Raw genomic sequence first — 26,842 nt, forward strand, 5'->3', positions numbered from 1 at the left:
TATCAGTAGGGTTTCCAACCTCCACGATTGGTCTAGAATCTGATAGCTTGATATTATGAAGAATAATGGTGGGGGAAGAATGTCCAGGAATAGCTTCAGACAGAGCTGGCCACTCTAGTAGCAGGTCATGGGAAAGACCTCCCTGGAAGCCATTGCCAATCAAAGCAGACAATATTGCATTTGATAGACCAATGTTCCGACTCAGTGTAAGACAGCTGCATTTGCTACATTTAAATCACATCCTCGCCTCACTTGCAACTTTGTGGCAGGTGCACATTCTAATGTGTAGGCCTACTGCCATCACATTTAGTTAGAGCCTGTCAGGGAAGTTTAAACTAATTTTCCAGGTAAAGCATTGCCACTTTTTCATATCCTCTTTAAAAAAAATGTTTTTCCCACTGTCACCTTCAGTAGCATAATGTACAGATGCATTGCTTCGGAAACATGGAGGCCAGAATCCCCTCCCCCCACCAATCCTAATGGTATTATTTCAAAACGACAGTGCAAAGTTGCACTAACACGAATTTATTAACGTGGAAATAATTTAGCCCCAACGGTATAATTTTATTTCTCTGGAACACTTGATTTCAAAGTGGTTTCTGTGAAAAAATATATGTTCCATTCAAAAGGTAAGCACATCTAAGTCCCATTGAGCACCACAGGAGAGATTTAAACACGTACTAACATCCCCACTGAAATCAATGGAACATAAAAGGGATTGACCTCTGCTAACTCGGGGAAGAAGCGCCTTTCAAAGTGAAAACTATCTTATATTTAAATAGAGAAAAGCCTCTTCATCTCATCATAGCATCCCTCTCAGTAGTTGATGCTGGTCTCTTCTTAATGGTGTGTGTCTGTGTCTGTGTCTGTATCTGTGTGTAAACTCCTATGCAACTTTTATAATACCTTTGTCCCCATCCCTTAGCGATTCAAACCACTTTGAGAACTTTTTTTTTTTTGCTGAAAAGCAATATGCCTAAAGTGTTCTTTGAAATGTAAATGTGATCGAGAAGGTGAAGCTGCCAGTTCCTCCCTAGCTGTGTTTATTCAAATGCCTTTGGTAAATAGGGTAATATGCAGAGTGAAGAGCAAATATTTGTTAGAGTCCCTTTTTTGAATGCCACATGGAAGAAATGCAGTTTTAAACCTGCAGTGTTGAAACCAGGAGTCCATATTTGTATTTGTTTTGCTGCCTTTAGAAATCAAAGTCAGAAAAGACACCAAAATCAAGTGATACCCAAACTGATGTCAGCATAAGGATACATCATTTCCCATGCTCTATATGGCATTATTTAAAATATTGCACAAGGCACAATTGTGTTTTAGACTTTTCAAAGCACTGGGGGAAAGCTATATAATACAGTATTTCCATCTCTTAGGTATTTATTTCTTGGCAAATCCATGGTATATAAATTTCAGCATCTTGAGATATGAAAGCATTCAGCATCTTGAGATATGTTACTTGTACTAAACATTTTTGGCACCACATGACAAAATAAAATAAAAATAAAATAAAAGAGAAAATAAACTTTAGTGCAAACAAGCATCAGGATTAGGGATGTAAACAAAACAGATTTTGTGATTCGTTTTGAGCCTGAAATTAATTGCAAAGTTGTTAAAATGTTTCGATTAAACGGCAGTCGGGCTAGCTGTTTCATGGAAACAAACGCGAAATGTTTTGAGTGTTTCAGCCTTAGGGAACAATGGGAAAACTTGAAAGACCCTATTGTTCCTAATGGGTAGCTTCTAGGAACACCAAAGTGGGTTGGGTGGTAGGACATCATGGATGCAACCTGTCACCCAACCCACAAAAGAAATGGGCAAGCGGGCAATTTTAAACAAATTTTTAAGCTTTTCCCCAAACCGCCATAGGATCCTATTAGCAGTGGGGATGTCTTGGAGAGTAGGCCCCTCTTGTCGTTGTTGCCCACCACTACCAGCATCACCCCACCATCTTCCTGCCAATCTGCCCCTGGTTCTGCCTTGCACCCTCCAGGACATCTTTGGGTTTGTTTGTTTTTTAAATGCAAGCCCTAACTCTGATGGGGGGGTGAGGGGAAAGGAGAGCACTTCTAAGGTGGGTGTTTTTGAAAGGGGTATGCGGTCAGGGTGGTCTATTTATGCTGCGTGTGCCGGATACAGTGCTATCTATAGCACTATAGTGCATACACAGAAACACAGCACTATAGAAGCACACACAGCATCTTCTGCTGGAGTCCAGTTGGCCAAGTGCTGCTCTCCAAGTAACTTGGGCCGAGCAGACACCGTGACTCAATAGCTGGGGGGCAGGTAGGCGCCATCAGATAGCACTCACCCAAAAGGGGGTCAATGAAATTCAGCCCCTAGATGAGAGCCAGTATCCTGGTTTCAACCTCTACATGAGAGCCACCACCCCCCCCCCCCAATATTGTTAGTCTGGAACTCTTCAGAACCACTGGTGCTTCTCCCAGTGCACTGATACTTCATTAGTCTGGCTATCAGCCAGTGTAGCCAACCAAAGGGCTAACAAGAGCATGCCAGCTAGCCATGCCCCTGCACCAGTGTGCACCTAAGCCATGCCCACTGGATTTGCCTTTACTCCAGATATCATTATTAGTCTCTGCCGATGTCCTGTACACTCTGTACCTGGTGTCAATAATGCCTGAACAGGGATTTTGTGGATAGTGGAACCTTTGAACTGCTGTACAGCAGCCGTCTTCAGACAAAACTGACCCACTAGCTACACACTCCACGGCAACATGCCCACACATTCAACCCTAACTCCTGCTAACTAAGCAAAGAGGCATCTTTCAAAGTGGTGATTCTCTTATACTTAGCAGGGGGAGAGCAACTGGCCCTATCCAACCCCAGCACAGTATCCTCCAGTGGCTGTTGCTGGTATCTGCCTTATGTTTCTTTTTTGATTATGAGCCCTTTGGGGACAGGGGACCATCTTCTTGATGTATTATTTATTTTTCTATGTAAACCGCTTTGAGAACTTTGGTTGACAAGCAGTATATAAGTACTATAGTGCAGGGCTCCTTAACCTTGGGCTCCCAGATGTTGTTGGACTACAACTTCTAGAATCCCCAGACATGGCCTTTGTGGCTGGGGATTCTGGGAGTTCTAATCCAACCACATCTGGGGGCCCAAGGTTAAGAAACCCTGTACTATAGCAGTATAGTAGTAGTAGCATTTATCTGCAAAGGTCAGCACTGAATGCAGGGAAGGTTCCCCTATCCAGTTTTGAAACCTAACCATCTATGGACAGCCAGGGATGTAGCCTGTGATTCATTGACATGGTGAGCATAGCTAATGGACATGATTCCTCTGCACTCTCATTAGTTGGCTGTAACCAGTGACAATTTTTGTCTGAAGAAGACTAATGAAGAACCTTCAACAAACAAGTTACTTATCAATCAGAAGTCATAATAGGTATACTAGGAGCCATATGCTAGCCTAAGCTGCCTTTACAAATGAAATCTGAACACAGACCATGGCTTTGTGTGGCAATTATAGGAGTGAATTAATTAATATTGATTGTATCACCAAGAGCGTTATTTATTTAAAAACCTGATAGTCAGTTAAGAATGAACCTGAATATTAACTCAATGAAATATAGGTTTCCAAAATTGAAACCTGATAAGTTTTAATTGGCAATCAAACATGTTTTGGCCTTGTGTATATTCAGCCTTATGCACTAGGACATGCTCACTCATGTTAAGTAAAGCTGTAGTTCTACCAAAATTCATCTTTAGATATGTCTATTAACAGAATTACTGAAATATAAAAATCCAGCCAAGGTTAAATACATTAAGTCCTGCTGTTCAACAAGAGAGTGTAAAGCATGTAGCCATCCTATCAAGATCTACAGAACATGCAATTTGAATCTAACTACTGTTATTCAGAAGTCTCTCTCCTACATTCAATAGGATTTACTTCCCTGCAAATAGGATTTCAGCCTTAACAAACCAAACTGTAACTAGATTGTGTCTCAAGTTTATCATTTATTTTATCTTTTTTAAAAAAATTTGAACTATTTAAAGAACTCTGTGGTACACAGCCATTTCTTTTAGTTTAATTTGCATGTTTCTGAGTGATGCTTTCTAGACAATCTGTTGCTTCTGGCATATAGGATTTTTCTAACATGAAAACAGCTGGTCTGATCAGAATGACCTAATTCTGCACAAGAAGAGATTTTATGTTAAAGGCTTTAGTGAAATCAGTAGGTCTTTTGTCTAGATAGATTTATATATTTCCAATGACATTTCATAGATAGCTTTATATATTCCAGTGAAATAAATACAATGAATAAAACTTAGTGCAGAATTCTTTTGATGCAGACTAGAAACAGATATTTTAAAAAGCACTTGATGGAAGCTTAAAAGGGGAAAAAATAGGTCCAACATTTTTAATATTATACATTAGATAGAACTGCTCTGTTTTTTCTTTCTTTCTTTTTTACAGGCAGCAAAAAACAACCACAGAGAAATTAAAGTGATACCTTATATTTTCGTGGGGGGAAAGATATATTAATTTCCTTAAAAGGTTGTGCTTGTCCATGGCACTACATCACCCAAGACAAGAGTTTGGGAAGTTGGTTATATTTTTTTTAATCATCATTGTCACTGATTTTTTTAAAGGTGATTGGGCTGGCTTGCTTCAAAGAGGTCTTTGAAATGTCCGTGTGCATTGTGGACATGGCTATTGTCTCATAGTCATCATCCCTAGTGTGGAAATCACAGAAGCGAAAGAAAACCTGCAAATCTCTTTGGAAGTTCTTGTTGAGAAACCCATAGAAGATAGGGTTCACGCAGGTCGAGATCATAGCCGTGAGGTGGCAGATCAAGAACAACAAATTATGGCTGCAATGTGCAGCAGGTAGGATTTCATGATTCCAGTCAAAGATCGTATTAAAGATGGCCAGAGGCAGCCAGCAGACAGCAAACGCAACCACAATGGAGATAAGCATGATGTTGATCCTTTTGGTTTCAGTGGATCGGTATTTATTGTCTCTCATCTTGTCCATCATGTTGTTCCTCCTTTTTAAGCGAATGTATATCTGTGGGGAAACAAAAATGCAACAAGAACTGTGTAACCCAGTGTTCCTCATTATAAGGCCCTAAATGCAGCCCCCTAATTGTTTATTGGGCCTGTGTGAAGCTTCAGCCAAAGTTGGATACTCTGCACAGTCCCTCTGACACCATGTGGAGGCAACCATTCTCACCATTCAGTCCTGTGCTCTGCCCAGCACCAGTGGGGAGCTCCTTTAAGGGAAATGGAGCCCTGGACCATCTTGGAAGGTGTGCACAGAGTGCTGGGAAGTGTTGCCCTTCTCAGCACTTTCCCCACAGAGCTCTTAAAGGACGCCATCTCTCGTAAAGGACTGAGAAAAGCACAGTAGTATACGAAGGTTGGCACAATGAAAAATGCCTCTCACGTTGAAGGTTTTTATTTATTTATTTATTTATTTATTTATTTATTTATTTATTTATTTGCTAAAGTGGCCCCTGCCTGAAACATAGTGAAGATCCCTGGTGTAACCAAAGCTGTGTAACCTGGAGATATTTCTCTGGAAAGAGCAAAGAGAGACTGGACAGGTAGGACACATCACAAAACAGATTCTTGCTTACCTTGAAGTAGCAAATAAATATAAAGCATAGGGGCCCCAAGTACTGTATCACCAAGAGAACTGTGGTATACGAGAGCCTGATAGTCTCCAGCGGAAATGCATCCACGCACACGTATTTTCCCTTGTATTCCTCAATGGTTATATTTGTGAAAGGTTCATCAGTTAGTACATTATACATTAGGAAAGGCAAGGAGGATGCCACTGCCAGAATCCAGATAGCAACAATCCCTACATAGGCATGTCTGTTGTTTGGCCTCCATCCACGAGGGTTGATAATCAACTGATGACGTTCAATAGCAATGAGGACCAGAGAGAAAACTGAAACTGTGACAGAGACACACTGCACAAAAGGATTCAGCTTGCACATGGCCTCCCCAAAAACCCAGTGATCCATTAAAGTGTATACGAAGGTGAAGGGAAGACACATGATGGTGATTAGGAGGTCTGAAAAGGAAAGGTTGACAATGAGGATATTGGTCACATTGCGCATCTCCTTTTGTTTTAAGATGATGATAATCAAGGCCAGGTTTCCAGAAACACCAAGAAGGATAACAGCTCCATAAGCCAAGGCCAAGGTAAATACCATTGCCAATGGCACGCGACAGTCTTCATCCACAAAGTGTACAAGTCCAGAAGTCTCTTCAGAGACATTCTGGATAGAATTGTTTCCAGCTGAGGCGAGAAGTGATGTATTCATGTTGGGTTTTTCCCAATCTGAGACCACGCTGAGTGAGAGTCTGAAGCTGCAGTCGGTTTCTCAGAAGCACATTTGATAGGTCAAATTTTTCTTGTTACACAAACAAGAGGCTCCAAACAAGTGCTGCTGCAGAAATTTTCATGCCATTAATAATCTTGCACAGTCTGCAAAGGCAAAAAATACCATAAATATATTTATTTATTTGGATTTCAGCAAATGGCAAAAATGTATATTGTAACATTAACTCAGAGGACATTCTTAGTCATGGTTTATGGATCGTTCTTTTCTCCTCACTGTCAGGAATATGCCATTGTGCTCAGTTAGGGAAGGGTTTTGTCAGGAGACTGTTGGGAATGCAAGAATCACCTTGAGACATTTTATCATATGTGGTGGACTTGCAGTAAGGCACAACAATTTGTGGGTGGGGGGAAATTACACTAAGATGCAACAAATTTTAAATATAAACTTTTCTTACTCACCAGAGCTTTTTTTGGGAAACATGACTAAACCTTCTATTCCCACTAAATACACTGAGCTATATTTATACATGATCACAGCTTCTAGGATCCTTTATGCCGCAAATTGATGGTCACAGATAATCCCGACTGTGGACGAATGGTTACTAAAGATATGAGAGTATGCTTCGACGGCTAAGGTCACCACTTACTTGCAGAACAACTCAGATGAAACGTTTGTTGCAACTTGGGAACCTTTTATATATTTTAATATATAGCACAAGGTCTACATCCAAATCCAAGATTATGGATATGGTTAACCCGCCAAATTACCCCTCCCCTTAAACCGGGTTTGCGGAGCGAGCACTCCGCAAACCCAGTTTTTAAAATTGTGAGTAGCTGAGATGCAGCTCCACACCACGGCTACTCATGAGTAGACCCCCAGTCAGGAGGCTTAAAAGCAGCCTCCCGGCTTGGGGTCTCTCCAGTATGCCCTGCGCGCTCGCGCAGGGCATGCTGGAGCTTCCAGGGGCCACGCGGCCCCCAAACTCCTGAGCTCCCACTGGCTCTGTGATGGAGCCGGCAGTCATATGGGAGTCTGCTGCAGCCGCCCAGAGCAGACTGGCTGGTCATCTGCAGGGAGAGCAGACTAAGCCCGCTCTCCTCGCAAACCTACTAGAGGTTCTTCACATGAATCGTTTGAAGAGCCTCTATGTTTTTTTTAATAAAACAAGCTGAAGCCTTCAAGATGCTAGCAATTTAAAACCAATTTTAAGATGAAATTCAATACTTAATGAAAGCCAGCAAAATGCCATCATGGTTTAATTTTGATACTTATGTCACTCACTTTGAAATGGTAATGCAAATCACCATGAGAGGACCAAGCTCCAAATAAATAAGAACATAAGAACAGCTCTGCTAGATTAGGCCCAAGGCCCATCTAGTCCAGCATCCTGTTCCACACAGTGGCCCACCAGATTTATTTATTTATTTATTGTTAAATTTATATACCGCCTTTCATTAAAGCAATCCCAAGGCGGTTTACAGCAAAAAATATTGATGCCACTGGAAGCCTACTGGCAGGAGTTGAGGGCATGCCCTCCCTCCTGCTGTCACTCCCCTGCAACTGGTACTCAGAGGCATCCTGCCTTTGAAGCTCGAGGTGGCCTATAGCCCTCTGACTAGTAGCCATTGATAGACCTTTCCTTCATGAAGTCATCCTAACCCCTCTTAAAGCCATCCACGTTGTTGGCTGTCACCACATCCTGTGGCAGAGAGTTCCACAAGTGGATCACGCATTGTGTGAAAAAGTACTTCTGTTTGTTGGTCCTAGATTTCCTGGCAATCAAATTCATGGGATGACCCCTGGTTCTATTGTTACGTGAGAGGGAGAAGAAATTCTCTCTATCTACTTTCTCCACACCATGCATGATTTTATAGACTTCTATCATGTCTCCCCGCAGTCGTCTTTTTTCTAAACTAAAAAGCCCCAGGTGTTGTAGCCTTGCCTCATAAGAAAAGTGCTCTAGGCCTCTGAACATTTTGGTTGCCCTTTTCTGCACCTTTTCCAGTTCTACAATGTCCTTTTTTAGATGTGGTGACCAGAATTTCATGCAGTACTCCAGGTGTGGCTGCACCATAGTTTTGTATCAGGGCATTATAATATTAGCAGTTTTATTTTCAATTCCCTTCCTAATGATCCCAAGCATGGAATTGCCATTTTTCACAGCTTCCACACATTGAGTTGACACTTTCAACGAGCTGTCCACCACGACCCCAAGATCCCTTTCCTAGTCAATCACTGACAGCTCAGATCCCATCAGCATATAGTTGAAGTTGGGGTTTTTCATGTCAATGTGCATCACTTTACATTTGCCTACATTGAACCGCATTTGCCATTTTGTCACCCACTCACCAGTTTGGAGAGATACTTTTGGAGCTCCTCACAATCCATTTTGACTTTCACTACCCAAAAGAGTTTGGTATCATCTGAAAATTTGGCCACCTCACTGCTTTTCCCTACTTCTAGATCATTTATGAATAAATGAAAAAGCACCGGTCCCAGTAAAGATCCCTGGGGGACCCCACTTCTTACTTCCCTCCATTGTGAAAACTCTCCATTTATACCTACCCTCTGTTTCCTGTCTTTCAACCAGTTAGCAATCCACACATGTACTTGTACCCTTATCCCATGACTGCTATGTTTTCTGAGGAGTCTTTGATAAGGGAATTTGTCGAAAGCTTTTTGGAAGTCCAGGAAGACTATGTCAACTGGATCACCTTGATCCACACACTTGTTGACACTCTCAAAGAACTCCAAAAGTTTTGTGAGGCAAGATTTACTTTTGCAGAAGCCATGCTGGTTGTTTCCCAGCAGGACCTGTTCTTCTCCGTGCTTTACAATTTTGTCCTTGAGGATGTTTTCCATCAATTTGCCTGGAAAGGATGTTAAGCTATCCAGCCTGTAATTTCTCGGATCACCACTTGATCCTTTTTTGAAAATCGGTGTTACATTTGCTACTTTCCAGTCCTCCAGTACAGAGCCTGATTTCAGGGATAAGTTATATATTTTAGCAAGGAGGTCGGCAACTTCACATTTGAGTTCTTTGAGGACTCTTGGATGATGCCATCTGGCCCTGGTAATTTGTTAGCTTTCCGTTTTTCCAGACAGTTTAGAACATCATTTCTTGTCACTTCTATCTGACTCAGCTCTCTAGCCTCCATCCCTAAAAAGCCTGGTTCAGGAACAGGTATATACTCAGTATCCTCTGCCAATCAAATGAAGGGCCTATATAGAATCAGTCATCTACCAAGCAGTCAGATCAGAGCTGAACATATGAAACAGCCTCACCATTAGTATTGGGCATCTAGCGCAGTATTGTCTATACTGACTGGCAGTGGCTCTCCAGGGTGAGACAAGATGGAACTGTCTGAAGGGGAGGTGAAGAGGCTGATCACCCAGGGTCCCACACCTATGAGGGGCCCCACACTGCAGCACATCAGAAAAGACTCTTTTAGTTCCAGCAGGGCTGGAAGAGTATCACACAGAAACATACCAAGCTGCCTTATACTGAATGAGACCATTGGCCCATGTAGCTCAGTATTACCCACACCGAGCTCTGGCAGTGGCTTCTCCATGGTTTCCCAGCCATATATGGAAGCCTTTCCCAATCCTGGAGATGCCAGGGAATGAACCTGGGGCCTTCTGCATGGAAGCAAAAGCTCTACCTTTGAGCTATGGCCCCACCCAGTGGAATATTTTGCAGTGTTCACAAGTAGTCAAAACCCAAAGGCAAACTAAGGCAAACCCTGCTTAGCTAAGGGGAAGATTCATGCTCGCAACCACAAGACTGGCTCTCCACTCAGTACTGACTCACATCATACAGGACACACAAATTATTTTTGTGCTGAGCCCCCTACAAGCGAGCTAGAGATAGAAGACAGAGATAGCAGGGATTGACTCTGGATTCTTTGGCATGCAAAGCAGGTGCTTTATCACTGAATTATGGTTCCTCCCTTCACATGAGATCATGTGAGACCCATCAAACAATAGTGAAGACAGAGTGATGATACTTTGCCTTTCAGCTTTATCCATATGCAAATAGCATTCAATGAATATGATTAGATTGAATCATATTCAATGAATGTGATTAGATTCCATGATTCTGCCATCACACCACAGAATAGATGGTGTTTGCATACACTGCAGAATTCAGCATCCTAAATATCTCAGTTTTCATGTAAAAGTAGTAAGTGTTCAACATATGAGCACAAACATAGGCTTGAATCCAATCAAAACCTTTATATCGGTCATTGACCAGCATAAAATAAACATTTTATGATAAAATTTATTTAGGTGGTAAATTCTTTGTGTATTTTACAAACAATATAACAGAACTTGGCCACACTGCCAGAAACCCATTGTTTAAAAGTGGACAGCGGATAATTCAAATAAAAATCATCAGTGTGACCAGGAAAATTCTTTAGCAAAGGAGAAATAAAATTTAAATGGGCATCTTTATAAAAAGCACAATAAAGGATCACGTGGGTGGTAGTCTCTATGTCACCTGAGGCACAGAGACAAGTGCAAGCTGAGTATGGCAGTTTTTTTTAACCTCTCCTCTAGCACCACAGTTGGAAGTACGTTAAGGCAGGCTAGCGTCAAAGCTCTCCTGAATTTTGCAATAGGTAGGTTCTTTAAATATTCGGCGGGTCTAGTACTAAAGAGTTGATTGCCTGAGCCAGTGTAGTGTAGTGGTTAGAGTGCTGGACTAGGACCAGGGAGACCCAAGTTCAAATCCCCATTCAACCATAATACTTGCTGGGTGACTCTGGGCCAGTCACTTCTCTCTCAGCCTAACCTAATTAACAGGTTTGTTGTGAGGAGAAACTTAAGTATGTAGTACACCACTCTGGGCTCCTTGGAGGAAGAGCGGAATATAAATGTAAAATTATTATTGTTGTTATTACTATTATTAATAATAATAATATAATAATAATAATAATAATAATAATAATAATAATAATAATAATGAAAAACAAGTTAAAATAATCAACATAGCAATACCAGGGGATAGCAGAATAGAAGAAAAAGAAATAGAAAAAACCACAAAATACAAAGATCTACAAATTGAAATTGAAAGGCTGTGGCAGAAAAAGACCAAAATCATCCCAGTGGTAACTGGCACTCTAGGTGCAATTCCAAAACAACTTGAAGAGCACCTCAACACCATAGGGACCACAGAAATCTCATCAGCCAATTACAAAAAGTAGCTTTACTGGGAACAGCCTATATTTTGCGACGATATCTATAAAAACCAACAGTATTGATGATAAAATTCAGTCATCCCAGGTCCTTGGGAAGAACTCGATGTCTGGATAAAACAAACCAGTCAATAGCACCTGTCTGACTGTGTAAACGAGAAATAATATACAATCCGCTCGGCAGCTTAGCTATATTGTCTTGCAAATCAATGTCAAGAACACGCTGCCTAATTGCTCGAACGGCTTGATTGTATCCCCGCCTAATAAGTTCTTCCTGGGAAAGCCCATAAAATTTGATTTTAAAGCCTCCTTCTATTTCATGGTATAACTATCTGACAATGCTAGGAGGGCCAGTCCAGCCTGGGGAAAAATCAGCTTCAATCAAAATTTGATGATGTTATAAATTTAAGATGGCTCTTCGACCACCAGAAGATTGGAAAATGATGCAAGGTATTTGAAAGTTTTCACTTGTTCAATTTTATGGCCATTCATGTGCCATAAATGGACCTTAGGGCATCTGGTGAAGACCATTATCTTCATTTCTACAAAATTTACTTCCAGAGTCTCATCAGTGCAGTAAGTGCTTAATGCGTTTAGCGCCTGTTTCATCCCAACTGGGGTTTGTGACAGCAAAACCATATCGTCCGCAAAGAGAAGAATCGAGAGGTGTCTATTCACTAATTTATTTATTTATTAAGTTTATATCCCATCCAAACTTATGTCTCTGGGCAGCTAACAATTAAAACACATATAAAAGATAAAACAATTCAACATGTATCAACACATAAAAGTTAAAACAATACAATAATTAAAAACCTTAAACAGTATTTTTTAATTTAAAACCTGAGAAGGCTTGGGTTTAAAAAAGGGTTTTCAATTTTTTTAAAAAAAAATAGCCAGAGATGGGGAGGATCGTAACTCAGTAGGGAGCGCATTCCACCATCTTGGGGCAGAAGCCAAGAAGGCCCGTCTCTGTGTGACCACCAAACAAGTTGGCGGTAACTGGAGGCGGACCTCCTCAGACGACCTCAATGGGCAGTGGGGTTCATAGCGAAGAAGACGCTCTCTTAAATACCCAGGAACTAAGCCATTTAGGGCTTTATAAGTTATAACTAGCACTTTGTATTTTGCCCAGAAACCTATTGGCAGCCAGTGTAACTCCATCAGTAAAGGAGTAACGTGGTCTCTCCGAGATGACCCAGAGACCAACCTGGCTGCTGCGTTCTGAACCAACTAATGTTTCCAGACTATGTACAAAGGCAGCCCCACGTAGAGCTCATTACAGAAGTCAAGTCTGGAGGTTATCAACAAATGTACCACTGTTTTGAAGTCATTGATCTCGAGAAATGGGCGCAGCTGGTGTATCAGCTAAAGCTGATAGAAAGCACTCCGGCCACCACCTCAACCTGAGAAACCAAGGAGAGGTGTGGATCCAGGAGTACTCCCAGACTGCGGACCTGTTCCTTATGGGGAAGTGTGACCCCATCCAGAAAAGGTAGATCAAAATCGTCTCTAGAGTTCTGACCCCGCACAATAAGTACCTCCGTCTTATCTAGATTCAGCTTCAGTTTATTCTCCCTCATCCAGCCCATTACTGCTTCCAGGCAAGCATTTAGGGAGGATATGCCATCTCCTGAAGAAGTTGACATGGAGAAGTAGATCTGGGTGTCATCAGCATACTGATAACACCAAGCTTCAAATCCCCTGATCTCTACCAGCAGTTTAATGTAGATGTTAAAAAGCATTGGAGAGAGTATGGAGCCTTGAGCGACACCACACTTAAGCTCAGATTTTGAAGAGCAACAATCTCCAATCGACACCATCTGGAATCTGTCCAAGACGTAGGAGCGGAACGACAGTAAAACAGTGCCTCCCACCCCCAACCCCCTCAGACGTTCCAAAAGGATACTATGGTCGATAGTATCGAAAGCTGCCGAGAGGTCCAAAAGGACCAACAGAGTCACACTTCCTCTGTCAATTGCCAATTGGACATCATCCATCAGGCCAACCAAGGCAGTCTCCACCCCATAGCCCGCCTGAAAACCAGTTTGAAATGGGTCTAGATAATCAGTTTCCTCCAAGACAGTCTGGAGCTGAGAGGCCACCACCCTCTCAATTACCTTGCCCAGCCACGGGAGGTTGGAGACAGGCCTATAATTGCTCAGCTCTGAGGGATCTAATGCAGGCTTCCTTAGAAGAGGTCTAATAATTGCCTCCTTAACATAAGTAGGCATCCTGCCCTCCCTCAGAGAAGCATGTATGATTTCTACCAGGCTACCTACAACAGCCTCCCTACTAGATAGAATAAGCCATGTTGGACAAGGGTCACGAGAACAAGTGGTAGGCCTCACCAATCCAAGCAGCTTGTCCACTTCCTCAGGAGTCACAAACTGAAATTGATCTAGTCAAATCCAATAACCTCTTTATTGAATCCAATAACCTCTTCGGGCAAACCATTCTAATAGGCCCCTCGTCCCCGCGGAGGTGGTTTGAAGTGGTTGTAATCCCAACCTTAACCAGATGGTGGTCTGTCCATGACAATGGGGAAATCACAGGAATCCCCACCCACGGAACACCACCCGGATCGGAGTAAAAGACCAAATCAAGTGTGTGACCTGCAGTGTGCGTTGGTCCAGACACCACTTGGGACAGGCTCATAGTTGTCATGGCTGCTATGAACTCCTGAGCTGCCCCAGACAAATTGGTCCCAAAATGAACATTGAAGTCCCCCAGCACCAAAAGTCTGTGAGACTCCGTCACAAGTCCAGAGACCAAGTTCGTGAGCTCAGTAAGGGACTCAGTTGGGCAGCGGGGCGATCGGTACACCAACAGAAGTCCCAATCTATCCCTGGTCCCCAAATTCAAGTGCACACATTCAATATGGTCCGATACCCTAACAGGGACCCTGGAAAGGAAAATGTCATCCTTATAGATCACAGCCACTCCACCTCCCCGCCCACGTCCCCTCACCTGCTCCTCTACAGAATATCCTGGAGGGAGAAGCTGGGACCAAACTGGACCACTAGCTTCCCCCAACCACATCTCAGTAATACATACCAGGTCGGCCCCTTCATCCATAATCAAATCTTGGATGAGCTCTGGCTTATTTTGGACCGACCTGGCATTGCAGAGGAGCAAGGTAAGGCTATATGGGTTGTTGGCAATGCTTCCCGAGGTCAAAGAGCTGGCAGGACAGCCGGAAGGGGAGACAGCTATTAAATTTCTGACTACCCTTCCCTTGGAACGGCCTGTTGACCTGCCAACATTACTTCTCCTATTCCCCACCACCACCGGAATAGCTGCCCCACATTCAATGAAGGCGGCCCCTGTCTCCCCGTCTCCAGGCAGACCCAAACACATTGCCCAGTCTCAATGACGAAGCTGACACACTTACTGCTACAACTCCTAAAACAGTCAAATTAAATGGCATGCAGCCCAACCCTCAGCAGATGTAGGTCGATGTAAATTAGGATCATTTAACCAGGAAACCAGGAAGTTAATATAATAGTTGAATAAAATCAGGCAAAATGCACCCTTGTCTAATGCCTGTTTGAGTGGGGATTTCAGCTGACAGGTGGCCTCTGGCACTGCAATGAACCCTCAAAGGGGTGTCTACATGGAGTTTATAAATTAAGAGCAGTAGGCGTTTGTCTATTGAGGAATCCCTCAATTTTAACCAGAGTCGGTCCCTGGAGATAAGATCGAATGCTGCTTTAAGATTGATAAAAGCAGCATGAAGAGCAGTCTTTGAGCCGTGTGTCTATTTTTCAACTAAATGATATAAAATAAAAGGCTTGCTCAATGCGGGAGCAGCCCTCTCGGAAGCCTGCCTGCTCAGGCACCAGAATGTTATTGAGACCGAGTCAATCCAAAACTTTGACAAAAAGGTGTTTGGCGTATAACTTACTTATAATATTCAGGAAACTAATCAGTCGGCAATTTCCTGGATCATCTCTTTTGCCTTTCTTATAAATGGGTGTGATTATAGCGACACCTCAATCATTAGAGACATTGGCAGTAGAACCCATGTCAGTAAAAAGGGAGGCTAATATAGGGGCCTACCAGTCCAAGTTAGTGCGAATGGCCTCGATTGTAATCAAATCAGATCCTGGAGCCTTACCCGTCTTAAATTGTTTAACTAATCCCACAATTTCAGAGCAGGTGACAGGATTCCAGCAAGGCAGATGATTTGCTTCGAGATCTAGGGGAGCCGTGGAGGAACCTGCCTGCCTGTATAGCACGTAGAAATGACGCTCCCACATCCCAGCAGAGATAACTGAGGAAGAAGTGGGAAGAGGCCTCACCATGGATTGCGAAATTAGACACCCAAAAGCGGCTTGGTTCTTTGGTTTGGAAGAAGCAATCAATTTATTCCTTTGTGGCCAGTATTTTTTGGGCCTTTAATGATTTCTTATATGGTTTTTTCATTTCGAGGAGGGACCGGGGGGGGGGGGGGAACATAGGCTTAAATGTTTTAAATTAATTTGTAGGTGTTTTATTATAATAGATGCCTTTTGCTGGATACATTGTAATCAATATAACAAAGATACTTATATACGGTATTGTTTAATATTGTTTATAGAAATCCCCTTTGGCATTAGATACTGGATAATGAGTGATATATTTCTGTGCTCATTTTACTTGTACTTTGTAATTTGGAAGAAGAAAAATTAACATATTTAAGAGTGTAAGAAATGTTAGTTTCTTATCCTTCCCTGTAATGGTGCTCACTATTAAGATCAACTAAGGATAACAAGAGGCTTGCCTTGCATTACAATCAACTTTTCAAAATGCAGTGGCCAATAGTTCTCTTGAACTACATTTTGAGTGCTGCAATAATCAGGTTGAAGGGAGTAGTATCTTATAGCACAATCCTGTGAATGTAGGGTTGCCAATTTAGAGAGCCACCTAATGGCGCAGTGAGGAAATGACTTGACTAGCAAGCCAGAGGTTGCTGGTTCAAATCCCCACTGGTATGTTTCCTAGACTATGGGAAACACCGATATTGGGCAGCAGCGATATAGGAAGATGCTGAAATGGCAATGATAAACCCCTCCTGTATTCTGCCAAAGAAAACCACATGGCTCTGTGGTCGCCAGGAGTCAACACCGACTCAACAGCACACTTTACTTAACTCTAATTTAAGTTATTCCTGGACTAGGGATGTGCTTGAAACATAATTCAGCAACCAAATTGCAGGCACATCCCTTTAAAAATGAGGGCTTACACAGTCCCTTTAAAGTGGAGGAGAGTAGGTCCATAACTGCTACTCCTCAATTGCCGCCATTGCTTTAATCTCTGCACATTCCCCCAGCTATGCCCACATGCTGGTGGGATGTCTCTCAGCTGCCTATGTGTGTGGTGCTGGCATGGTTGCTGGCCATGCAAATAACCTCTGCGCATGCACAGAGGTCATGTGCATGCCAGCATCACACAAGGACAGCTGGAAGACACCCCACTGGCTCACGGGCATAGCTGGGGAAAGCACCAGAATTACGGCAGTGGCAGGGATCGGAGGAGGAGCAGGTATGGACTTGCTCTCCTCCACTTTAAAGGGGCTGTGTAAGCCCTCATTTTTAAAGGGATGTCCCCATGATTTGGTCGCTGAATTGCATTTTGGCACATCCCTATCCTGGATGTCCCCCCCCCCCAATTGTTTTCATAACATCATGCCATTAAGTTTTCCAGGATTGCATTCAACATTCACTGAGATAGATGTGGATTCCTAGAAACTCCCAATCCTGGAAACTCCCAATGTGGATTCCTGGAAACTCCCAATATTTTTGACAGCACTGCTGGAGTGCTGTCAACTCTATGTCTACTTAGAAATACACCCCACTAAGTTCAGTGGGACTTATTGGTAAACATGCCTAGGATGGGCACCAGTGGTGCACAGCCGCTGGTGGTTCACCTGGCTCTGCCCAAGTAAAATAATATGTTTCGTTTAACAAAGTTAGGTTGGTGTGAGAGAATGTAAACATTCCAAGTTTTACAGAACTCTTCCTCAGGCAGAATGGAAAGCAAACAAAATGTCATTTGGGGTGGTCTCTTCATGAGGTGAGGTGAGGCAGTCACCTCAGGTGGCAGATTGCTGAGACACTATCAGGACAGCGAGATGTCCTTGCTACCACCATTGGAGCAGCTCTTGGGGCCAACCTGTCCTTTATGAGCTTTGCAAGGAGCGCCGCTCCTCTGCTGCTTGCACAAGGACAGAAGGGGAGGCTGCTGGAAACCTTCCCTCCTCCCTGGCCCCTGCCCCACTTCCAAAGCTTGAAATGGTCAGTTTTGGAAGTGGGCTGACCCCTACCAAAGGCATGGTGGGACCTTGCCTCAGGCACTGCAATACCTTGGATCACCCCTGATATCATTCATAGCCATTTGAGTTACAAGTGTCTGAGAACAGCAGTATTGCTGATGAAAAAAACGATTCCACAAGACTGGCCTTTGGTTTTTTACCACCTGAGGCCAAAAAAGGGCCTAAATTAATGTGTATTCTGTTAGATAATCCAGGATTTGGAAGCGGCAGGAAGTGCCTCCAAGAGGGTTTCGCCCACAGCAACCACTTAAGAAGCCTGGATGTAAGGCATGTGCCTGATGCCATCTTGGAGGTGTTTCCCAGCAACACAACCACCTGTGGAGAAGGTTTGCTAAGTATTTGCTCTAGAGAAGCACCACCTTAGAAACAGGGGCAGAGCTGTAATAAGATGTAAAGGTTCAAAGAACCCATTGTGCCCTGCATCTGGGAGCCTCTGGGAGAAGCTGGCGAACTCCCCCATTCCCCTAGCTGGGGCTCCCACAGGAGCCACCAACAACTCCCCCCACTCCTGTTGAATGCCAGAGTTGAGCGAGTAGGGGTGCCCACTCAGCTCTGCCCATCATATTTCCATCGGCTGGGAGTGTGACCGATGGAAGTATGATGGACAGAGGGCAAGTGACTGAAGGCAGGTGGTGCACACCCCCGCTCACCTGACTCTGCACATCCTCCTTCCATCAGCCATGGATGGGCGGAGGTGGTGAGTTGGAGTATGTGCATGCGTGAGCATGCATGCAACACAGGGGGCACTTTCACTGGAAAAGGATGGGTCTAGGAAGTCTGCAACAAGGTACATGCCTCTGCTATCCTGGAGGCACACTCTCCTCCCTCTCTCCACTTCTGCAAGAGCCCAGGGAACACATTTAGGACAACTTGTGCTCCATATTCACTGCCTGAGGAGGAGCCTTTGGCCTACTTATGACTAAGCTGGCTTTGTACTGACAAAACTGAGTTGCAATTGTTTTTCATACTGATTCTGACTGGGAGGAGTTAAGATAACTTGTGACCAAACACATGCAAAGGCCAATTTGCAATAGTTCACTGATGGCCCACCAGGGGGTTGCCTTCCTGGGTCCACAAAAACATGGCCGATGGGCTTTGTTTGGCTAGGGAAGCAACCAGTTATGCAGGCCCTAAAGAAAAATGTGTGCTCTGTATAGCTATAATTTCAGTTGTACATGCTTTGTTGTTGGGGATTCGCTTTTGAACTTCTGATTTTTACCTCAATGCCCTCTTGTTGTCCTTTGCTTCCTTTTGGTAAAGCTTTTCAGCTATCGGAATAGCAGAAGAAAAAGCACAGACACACGGGAGCAAAGTGGTTGGGAAGCCTTTTGCAAGCAAACTGCTTCCCTCGTTAATATTCTTGCTGGCCCCTGAAGGAGCAGTAGGGGGGCCGCCACAAATAAACTCTCCTGAAGGCTTTAATCTCAGTCAGAATTGATGTCTAGCAGGGAAAGGGCAACCATTGAGGAGAGAGGAACAAAATGAAGAGAATTAAAAATTAAAGAGGGACTTAAAGCAGACAAAGAGCAAATCAATATTTATTCACAGCACTCAAAATGGACACAACCAAGCACACTGTTGTATGCTAAATACATAGTTTATATACAGGTCTGATGAGATAGTGGCTTTTGGACAGTTTACAAAGAGGCAGAGGAGGGGAAAACCGCCCTGAATTTCAATAGAAACCCAGTCCAGCAACTAACTGACCCACATTTGCTCTGACCTTGTGTGGAATTTCCCCCTCTTCTAAGACCTTGCATATAGTGTCAATTTTAACAGTGAGTTTACCAGCACAATCCATGATCCCACTAGGCAGCAGTACATGCTTCTAATGGGCTTAAACCCAGACGGGTATCAGTCATCTTTGGAACTTGCTGGCTCAGCTTGTCTGTGATTGGCTCCAAGTTCTGATATACAGGAGGACCTCGTTACCCACGGATTACTCAGATTACGGATTTCTGCTGGGAGTGCATTCCATAGCCAAGCAGCAGCTACAGAGAAGGCCCGCCTCTGAGTCACCACCAGACCTATTGGTGGTAACTGAAGACGGACCGCCTCAGATGACCTTAACTTGCAGTGGGGATCGTGCAGAAGAAGGCACTTTCTAAGATAACTCAGACCTAAGCCATTCAGAGCTTTAAAGGTAATAACCAGCACTTTGTATTTTGCCTGGAAACGTATCGGCAGCCAGTACAACTGTTTCAAAACAGGCATGATATGGTTTCTCTGGGTTCCCCCAGAGACCAATCTGGCTGCTGCATTTTGAACTAACTGAAGTTTCTGAACTACATACAAAGGCAGCCCGAAGTAGAGCACATTGCAATAGTCAAGCCTGGAGGTTACCAGCTGATGCACCACTGTTTTGAGGCCATCCTCTTCAAGGAATGGGCACAGCTGTCAAATCAGCCGAAACTGATAGAAAGCACTCCTGCCCATAGCCTCCACCTGAGAAACCAGGGTGAGGCCCTGGTTTAAAACTGTGATTCCTACCCCCTGCCACCAAAAATGGCAGAATGGAGACTCTTGGGAGGTATTATTGGATTGCTGGGGACCCATGGAACACGGCAGGCCACTTCCCACCACATTTCTAGGGCCATTTTCACTGTTCTTTCCTCCTTTTTATGACCTCCAAGAACCTAACCCCTGGAATCCCAGAGACATAATGATTCAGTATCCATGGTTTCGTTCTCTGCAGTAATTGCAGAGAATGGAACCGCCACGAATACTGAGGTGGTCCTACACACATTTGCATAACAGGGACAAACTAGATCTTGGCTTAAGGTTTGGGTGACATTTCTCACAGTCACAACATGGAACTGATGGCAATGGAAGCTGCAACAGTGTTGATAGAAGAACATGTGCTGTTTTGAACTGGATGTGAGGAGTCACAGCACACACCACTTTGGGGTTTTGTTGTTGTTTGTTAATAAAAATGACTGACATGATGAGGAAAATCAATGGGACTACCTGGAGTAATTTTCCTCATCTGATCAGCCAGTACTTTTAACACAGGACATAGTTTTAGCCAGTCTATCGAACTGGTTTCTGATACCAAGGTTTAGCATATGACTAGAACAGATCTTCTAGGCATGTGAAGAGTGTGATGTTTATTTGAGAGCTACCTCCAAAATAAACGCATGCAGAAGGTCCCAGATTCATTCCTTGGCATTTTCAGATAGGGCTGGGAAGGATTCCAACCTGAAACCCTAGAGAAGCCACTGCCACTCAGAGTAGGCAATACTGAATGAGATAGACCAATGGTCTGACTCAGCATAAAGCAGCTTCCTATGTTCCCCTTCTGGTAGATGCCCTGGGCAACCTCCTAGCTTGCCCACACCAAAGTCCGACCCTGGCTAGGCTAGATGGATCTGTGCTCTGATCCAGTAGTGCACTCTCAGATCATTCATTTAAAACATCCCAGTGGCCCAGTTTCCTCTGATTAAGTGCTTAGCAGATTTAAATTAAAAAAAAATAAGTAAATGCTGAAAGTGCAGATGGCAAGTCTCATTTCAGACACCATCCTTCAAGAATGACCTCTGCTGTGTAACCTCTAAAAACAAAAGTATACTGTTTCCTTTAGAGCATTTTTATTTTGTGTGCAGCAAGTCTATGCAGTTTTAGGCTGCAATCCTACACTCACTTACTTGGGAGTCAGCCACGTTGAATACAGTGAACTTGTTCCCAATAGGAGTAGCAAGCGCCCCAGGCAGGCTAAAGATTAAGTGTGGCTCGCAAGCTGCATGCTCACACCTTTCTCTTGGATCAGTGTGGTTCCCTGCACAGTATGGGAGCCAGTAGAACTAACTTATTCATTTTATTTATTTATTTAAAATATGTACAGTATATCCCGCCCCTCCAGCACGTTACTGCTCGGGGCAGCTCACAACATTTATAAAACAGTTAAATATAAAATCAGACTAATAAAATTAACCAAATTAAACACGTTAAAAATCCAAGCCAAAACCACAATCAAAATTAGCTTTTAAAATTCCAAATTTAAATCTTAGAACTAAAAACGAAGAATGATTAAAAACTATAAACGAAAGAAGTTACCAGATAGAACCAAAGATAGAGTATTAAAAAGCCTCTTTTAAAAGATGTGTTTTTGTTGTTTTTTAAAAACACTGAGGGAGGGAACATGGCGAAGCTTTTCAGGGAGGGAATTCCAAAGCTGAGGGGCCACAACCAAAAAGGCCCTGTCTCTAGTCCCTGCCAATTGGATCTCTGTTAGTGACGGGGCCATGAGTAGGGCCTGAGATGACGAGCGGAGGGCCCTGGCAGGCTCATATGGGCGAATGCGGTCCAACAGGTCCAACTTCTGAGTAAACATGCATAGGATCATAGGACTCTCCATTTCCTTAATTATGAGACAGATAGCCCTACTCAGAAGTAAACACCACTGGGGTCTTATAGCCCAAACTATATTCAGAAGTAAGTCTCACTGAATCTAATCATTTATTCCCAAGTGAGTGTGACAGGACTGCAGATTTAAATCCCTTTAAAACGTTTTTTTAGGATTGAAGCCTTACAGTGCAATCTTGTGTGTGTTTACTCTGAAGTACTGTTTATTTTATTCAATCGCACTTGCACTCAGGTACTGTAGACTTATGCTGAAATTGCTGAATTATGTGGGATTTCTTAGTAAACATGGATAGTATCAGGCATCACAACTATAATCCTAAACACATTTAAAGGAATAATGTTTTTTAAAAAGGCGGGGAGAGGTTTCTAAAGCAAATAATATACTTCCTTTGTTACAGCTTACTTCTGAGCTGGCTGCACTGCAAGTCTATTATATTTATTATTAATTTATTGTTATCATTATTGTTATTTATTAGGTAGCATCCAATCATGACTAAGCACCACAGAGATCAATGAGAATGTAGTCATGACTAACTTAAGTCGCATTAACTTCACTGGCTAAATTACTGGAAGTCCTATATTACTGGAAGTGCTATTAAAAGTGCTATTATTACTGGAAGTGCTATTATATTACTGGAAGTGCTATTAAAAAGTGCTATTAAAATTTAGAATAACTTCAGAGTACTGTAGTACTATTGAGTAGCTTAGTCTGTTGGTCAGCCACTGGGGCTTTGTCATATGATTTATCTGCTTGACTCTGGCTTCTAATAAAAATTAGACTTAAATGACAACATTTCGTACTGCTGGCCTTTCATCACATATTCCCAAGTATCTGAGTAAAAAAATCTCCAGCCTAATCTCCATACTAATTATATGGCCATCAAAACATTTTTTCCCAGGTGTGGTTAGGTGAAAGCCAGACATAACAGGGCATTTTTCCTGTCAGCCAAATAATTCAAAAAGATGCTATTCATGTGCCTTAGAATTAATGCATGTATAAGCTCTAGTTTACTTGTCATATGGACTACTGAATTGACTCAGCGTTCAAATGAACTAAAATGCAAAACAATTATTTAATCCTTATGTAATTGCTCTGGGGTTTGATCTCATTGCGGACCTACCTGAGACTCTAGTTGCTATGATAGAAGTGGGTTGTGCTCAGATTACTGTAAAATATTTCTGCTAGCAAAGACAGGACTGAAGCAAAAAATCAATGCACAATTTCTATATCTCCCTTTTCCACACCATCTTTAGTTTCGATGTATTTCCCTATGAAGAAGGGAGGCTAAAGACCAGAGGCGTAACTAGGGAAAACGGCGCCCGGGGCAAGCACTGAAATGGCGCCCCCCCGCACCCCCCCAACAGACATCTGATGATACATCCCACATTACACTTAGGTTTTTCCTCACAACAACCCTGTGAAGTTGCCTTGTATCTCAAACGTCAGAATTATGATGCAATGAATGATGATACATCTTACATTGCACTTAGGTTTAATTTAGAGTCCAATTATTCATGCAACAAAGGGTTCTTCCACCACTTCATAATGAATGGTAGTGACAGATGTGAGCAAGGAGATTATTACTACAGTGTCTTCTGCCCCCTGGTAAAGACAGTCATGTACTGTACTGTGAAATAAGTCCAGAGAGAGACACTAACCAGCTACATCAATCTCATCTTCTGTTTTCTCAAGGCAGTGCTAACATTTGCAAGACTCATTCCCCTCCTGCAACACTATTCCCAGAGTCATATGCTACCAGGCAGCTAGGCATTCCAGCTGACAAAATGGGTGGCAGCATGTTGGTTGTACTTGTGAAATATGTAACTCCCCTGCATAAGAGGAAAACTCTTGTGGGTTAATTTTAAGGGTTGTTAATGGGCGGCAATCCACTAGCCAAACATGTTTTACTCTCAAAATTTCATCTCTCCCAGTAGAATCTTCCCTAGCCCTCTTGTGCACCTAATCGGTTTGGGACAGGAGAATCTCACCCCCATGATCAGTTCCACATCACAGTGTCCTCCTCCTTCCCTCTCCCTGTGACTCCCACAGAAGACAAATCTCTCTCTGGCTCTGTGTTTGCTGCTTGCTCTCTTAATCCCCATGACCTTCTTACATATGGTAGACACACACAGGCAGTCATGGCAAAAGTGTCACAAGGTAAATGACCTCCCCCCACTACAGCCATTCCAAAGGAAAATACATGAAAGGAACCCTCCCTCTTGCTGCCTGATCCTATTAACTCCACTTCTTCCTCCATCACACATGCATGCTCTTATATTTAAAAAAACAATAAAGTGGGGTAGGTGGGGAAATGTTTAAATTGAAGACAGACGGGAGTGCAGATGGGGGAAGAACATGTATGCATCTTCAACCTTTCTCTCTATTCTCCATTCCCCTTCTTGCTGGATCTTTCTCACAAACCAGCAGAAAAGAATAGTGAAGAATTGAAAAATTAAATTAAAAGGGTGGGGCTAGGAAACTGCAAATAATGCAGAATCACTTTTGTAATTTTCTTCTTCCTACTCTCCCAGTTTTGCAGTTAATCATGCCTCTTCTGTGCAACTCTGCTGCTGCATGTTTTGTTTAAATAAAAATAATAATAGTATCAGGTTTAAAGGTGAGAAAGAACCGGTATGACCATTTCTGCTCTCCCCCCGCCCGCCCCACTTCTCAACTGTCAGTGGTTTCGGAGAGGAGAAGGAGGAGAGACCCCAACCTAGAAAGGGAAAACACGTTTTTCCCCAATCTTAAATAAACACACCTATCCTGCGAGATCTCAGTGATGGGGGGCGGGGGAAGTGGCTCATCATACCATTTTGCAATGCTGCCTCCTGGCTTCTTTCCTCCCCTCCATTTCTCCCTAGTCAGTCCAAAACACACACTAGTTTATAAACACTGCACCTTCGCGGCAACGGCTTGCCATGCAGAGACAGACAGCGGCACTGAGGCAGGAAATGGAGAAGGCAGAAGCAACCCGAGCCAGGGGTTCCATGAGGAGGCACTGCCGCCTCACCCCCATCTTAGAGGTTACTTTGGGGGAGGCGGTGTTGGTGTGGCACTCTTGCGGGGGGTGACCGAACTCCCCACTCCGCTTGAAGGAAGAAGCCCCCGCACGCGAATGCGGGGCATGGCTAATCTTTTTCTCCATGATCTCTTTCTTGCACACACGTACATTCCTCCCTTAGACAGCGGCTCTGCCTGCCCAGAACCCAGCCGAGTTGCTCTGGGATGCCACTTCCTGCCAGCCTAGCGGGCATTTCAAGAAGAACGCAACAGGATTCGGAGCGGCGTGCAGAGCAGACTGGCTTGGCGAGGAAGTTTCTCCCCACACCCCGCCATCCCCCTCCTTCTTCCCGAGCTTGCCCTCACCAGCCAGCCAGCCCTCCTTGCTCTCCCCGCAGCGCTCAGCGCCGCGTTTGGCTCCTTACCCAAGAAACCATCCGGAGGATGGTGTGCGGCTGCCAGATGAAGGTCTGAGGGTCAACTGCAAGCCCGCTCAGACACCGCCCACTTGTTGCTCAACAGACACTTTCTCGCCTATCCAGCCGCTTCTGGATGCCGGGCGGACTCCTGCTGCGGAGAAGAGGAGCGCAGCGCCCAGAGCAGCTGCGCTGGCTGCTGCGCGGCAGCCGGCTGGCCGTCGCAGCAGCAGCCAGATCGGTGGTGGGACCTCCATGGGCGTGGCTGCTGCCGGGCCTGCTCCGTGCTGGGCTGAGCAGCAAGCAAGCACTCCTCCAGCGGCCCGCTAGGTCGGACTTGAGTCGGGCCCCACTCGGCTGGGCTGCGGGCGGGCGAGGAGGGCCCCGACCTGCCCTCTCTCGGTTGCTGCTTGCACAGACGCCCCCCCACGCTATGCGCGCTCTGCACATGCTCCTCAGAGGCACGGGGCGGTTGCTAAAGTTAATTTAAGTAAGCCCGCCCCCGCCGGCGCCCGACCAAGTCAAAAAAATCACAGAAAAACACACCTTGTCCCTCCCCTCCTGTGCGCTAAGTTTTGCTCTCTGTCTTGTGCCGCCAGTTGGCCAAAGGTGAATGAATCCCCTTGCCCTCTCGGTTGCTGCTTGCAGTCTGCAGACGCCCCGCCCACGCTATGCGTGCTCTGCACATGCTCCTCGGAGGCACGGGGCAGTTACTAACTGCTAAAGTTAAGTAAAGGCCACCCCCCGCCCCGCCGGCGCCCGGACCGACCAAGTCACAAAAATCACAAAAAAACACACCTTATCCCTCCTTGCGCTAAGTTTTGCTCTCTGTCTTGTCTCTTGTGCCGCCAGCCAGCCAAAGGTGAATGAATCCCCCTTCCCCTTCTGCTTCTTCTTGCCTTGGGCAGCAGCAGCAGGTCCGACTCCCTGCCTCTTCGCAGACGCCGATGCATGTGCAGCACACGGCGAGCTGGGAGGAGGAGTCGGACACGGACACCAGCATGCATGCGCGACTGTGCGGGGCGGGGACTGGGAGGAGTGCAGCGGCCAGGCGGCCCGCGGATTAATTTTTGAGACAGTGACACGACTCAGTCAGTCAAGAAACAAAGACTTTGGTCTGTGAGTGACGAAGACTTTAGTTGATTTGGCGCCCGCGGGCGGCGTGCCAGAGCCGAGCAGTGGGGGGGCGGCTCCGGGACCGGGGGAGGGGGGGCGCC

General features: G+C 44.3%; 1 protein-coding gene across 2 annotated transcripts in view; it reads right to left on the bottom strand.

The window, feature by feature from the left end:
- Nucleotides 1–1,358: 1,358 nt before the first annotated feature.
- Nucleotides 1,359–26,842, bottom strand: part of NPY1R (neuropeptide Y receptor Y1) — a 30,769-nt gene continuing 5,285 nt past the window's right edge. Inside the window, exons 1-3 of one of the 2 annotated variants that reach the window (XM_053258187.1) lie at nt 25,635–25,710; nt 5,613–6,472; nt 1,359–5,041 (exon numbers count right to left, since the gene is read on the bottom strand). In XM_053258187.1, the coding sequence (XP_053114162.1) occupies nt 4,592–5,041; nt 5,613–6,308 (1,146 nt within the window). In that variant the 5' untranslated portion in view covers nt 6,309–6,472; nt 25,635–25,710 and the 3' untranslated portion in view covers nt 1,359–4,591. Of the gene's footprint in view, nt 5,042–5,612; nt 6,473–25,634; nt 25,711–26,842 lie in introns of those variants that run through there. The other variant, XM_053258185.1, reaches the window with a different exon arrangement.

The sequence above is a fragment of the Hemicordylus capensis genome, chromosome 5, assembly GCF_027244095.1.
Source record: "Hemicordylus capensis ecotype Gifberg chromosome 5, rHemCap1.1.pri, whole genome shotgun sequence".
Taxonomy (NCBI): domain Eukaryota; kingdom Metazoa; phylum Chordata; class Lepidosauria; order Squamata; family Cordylidae; genus Hemicordylus; species Hemicordylus capensis.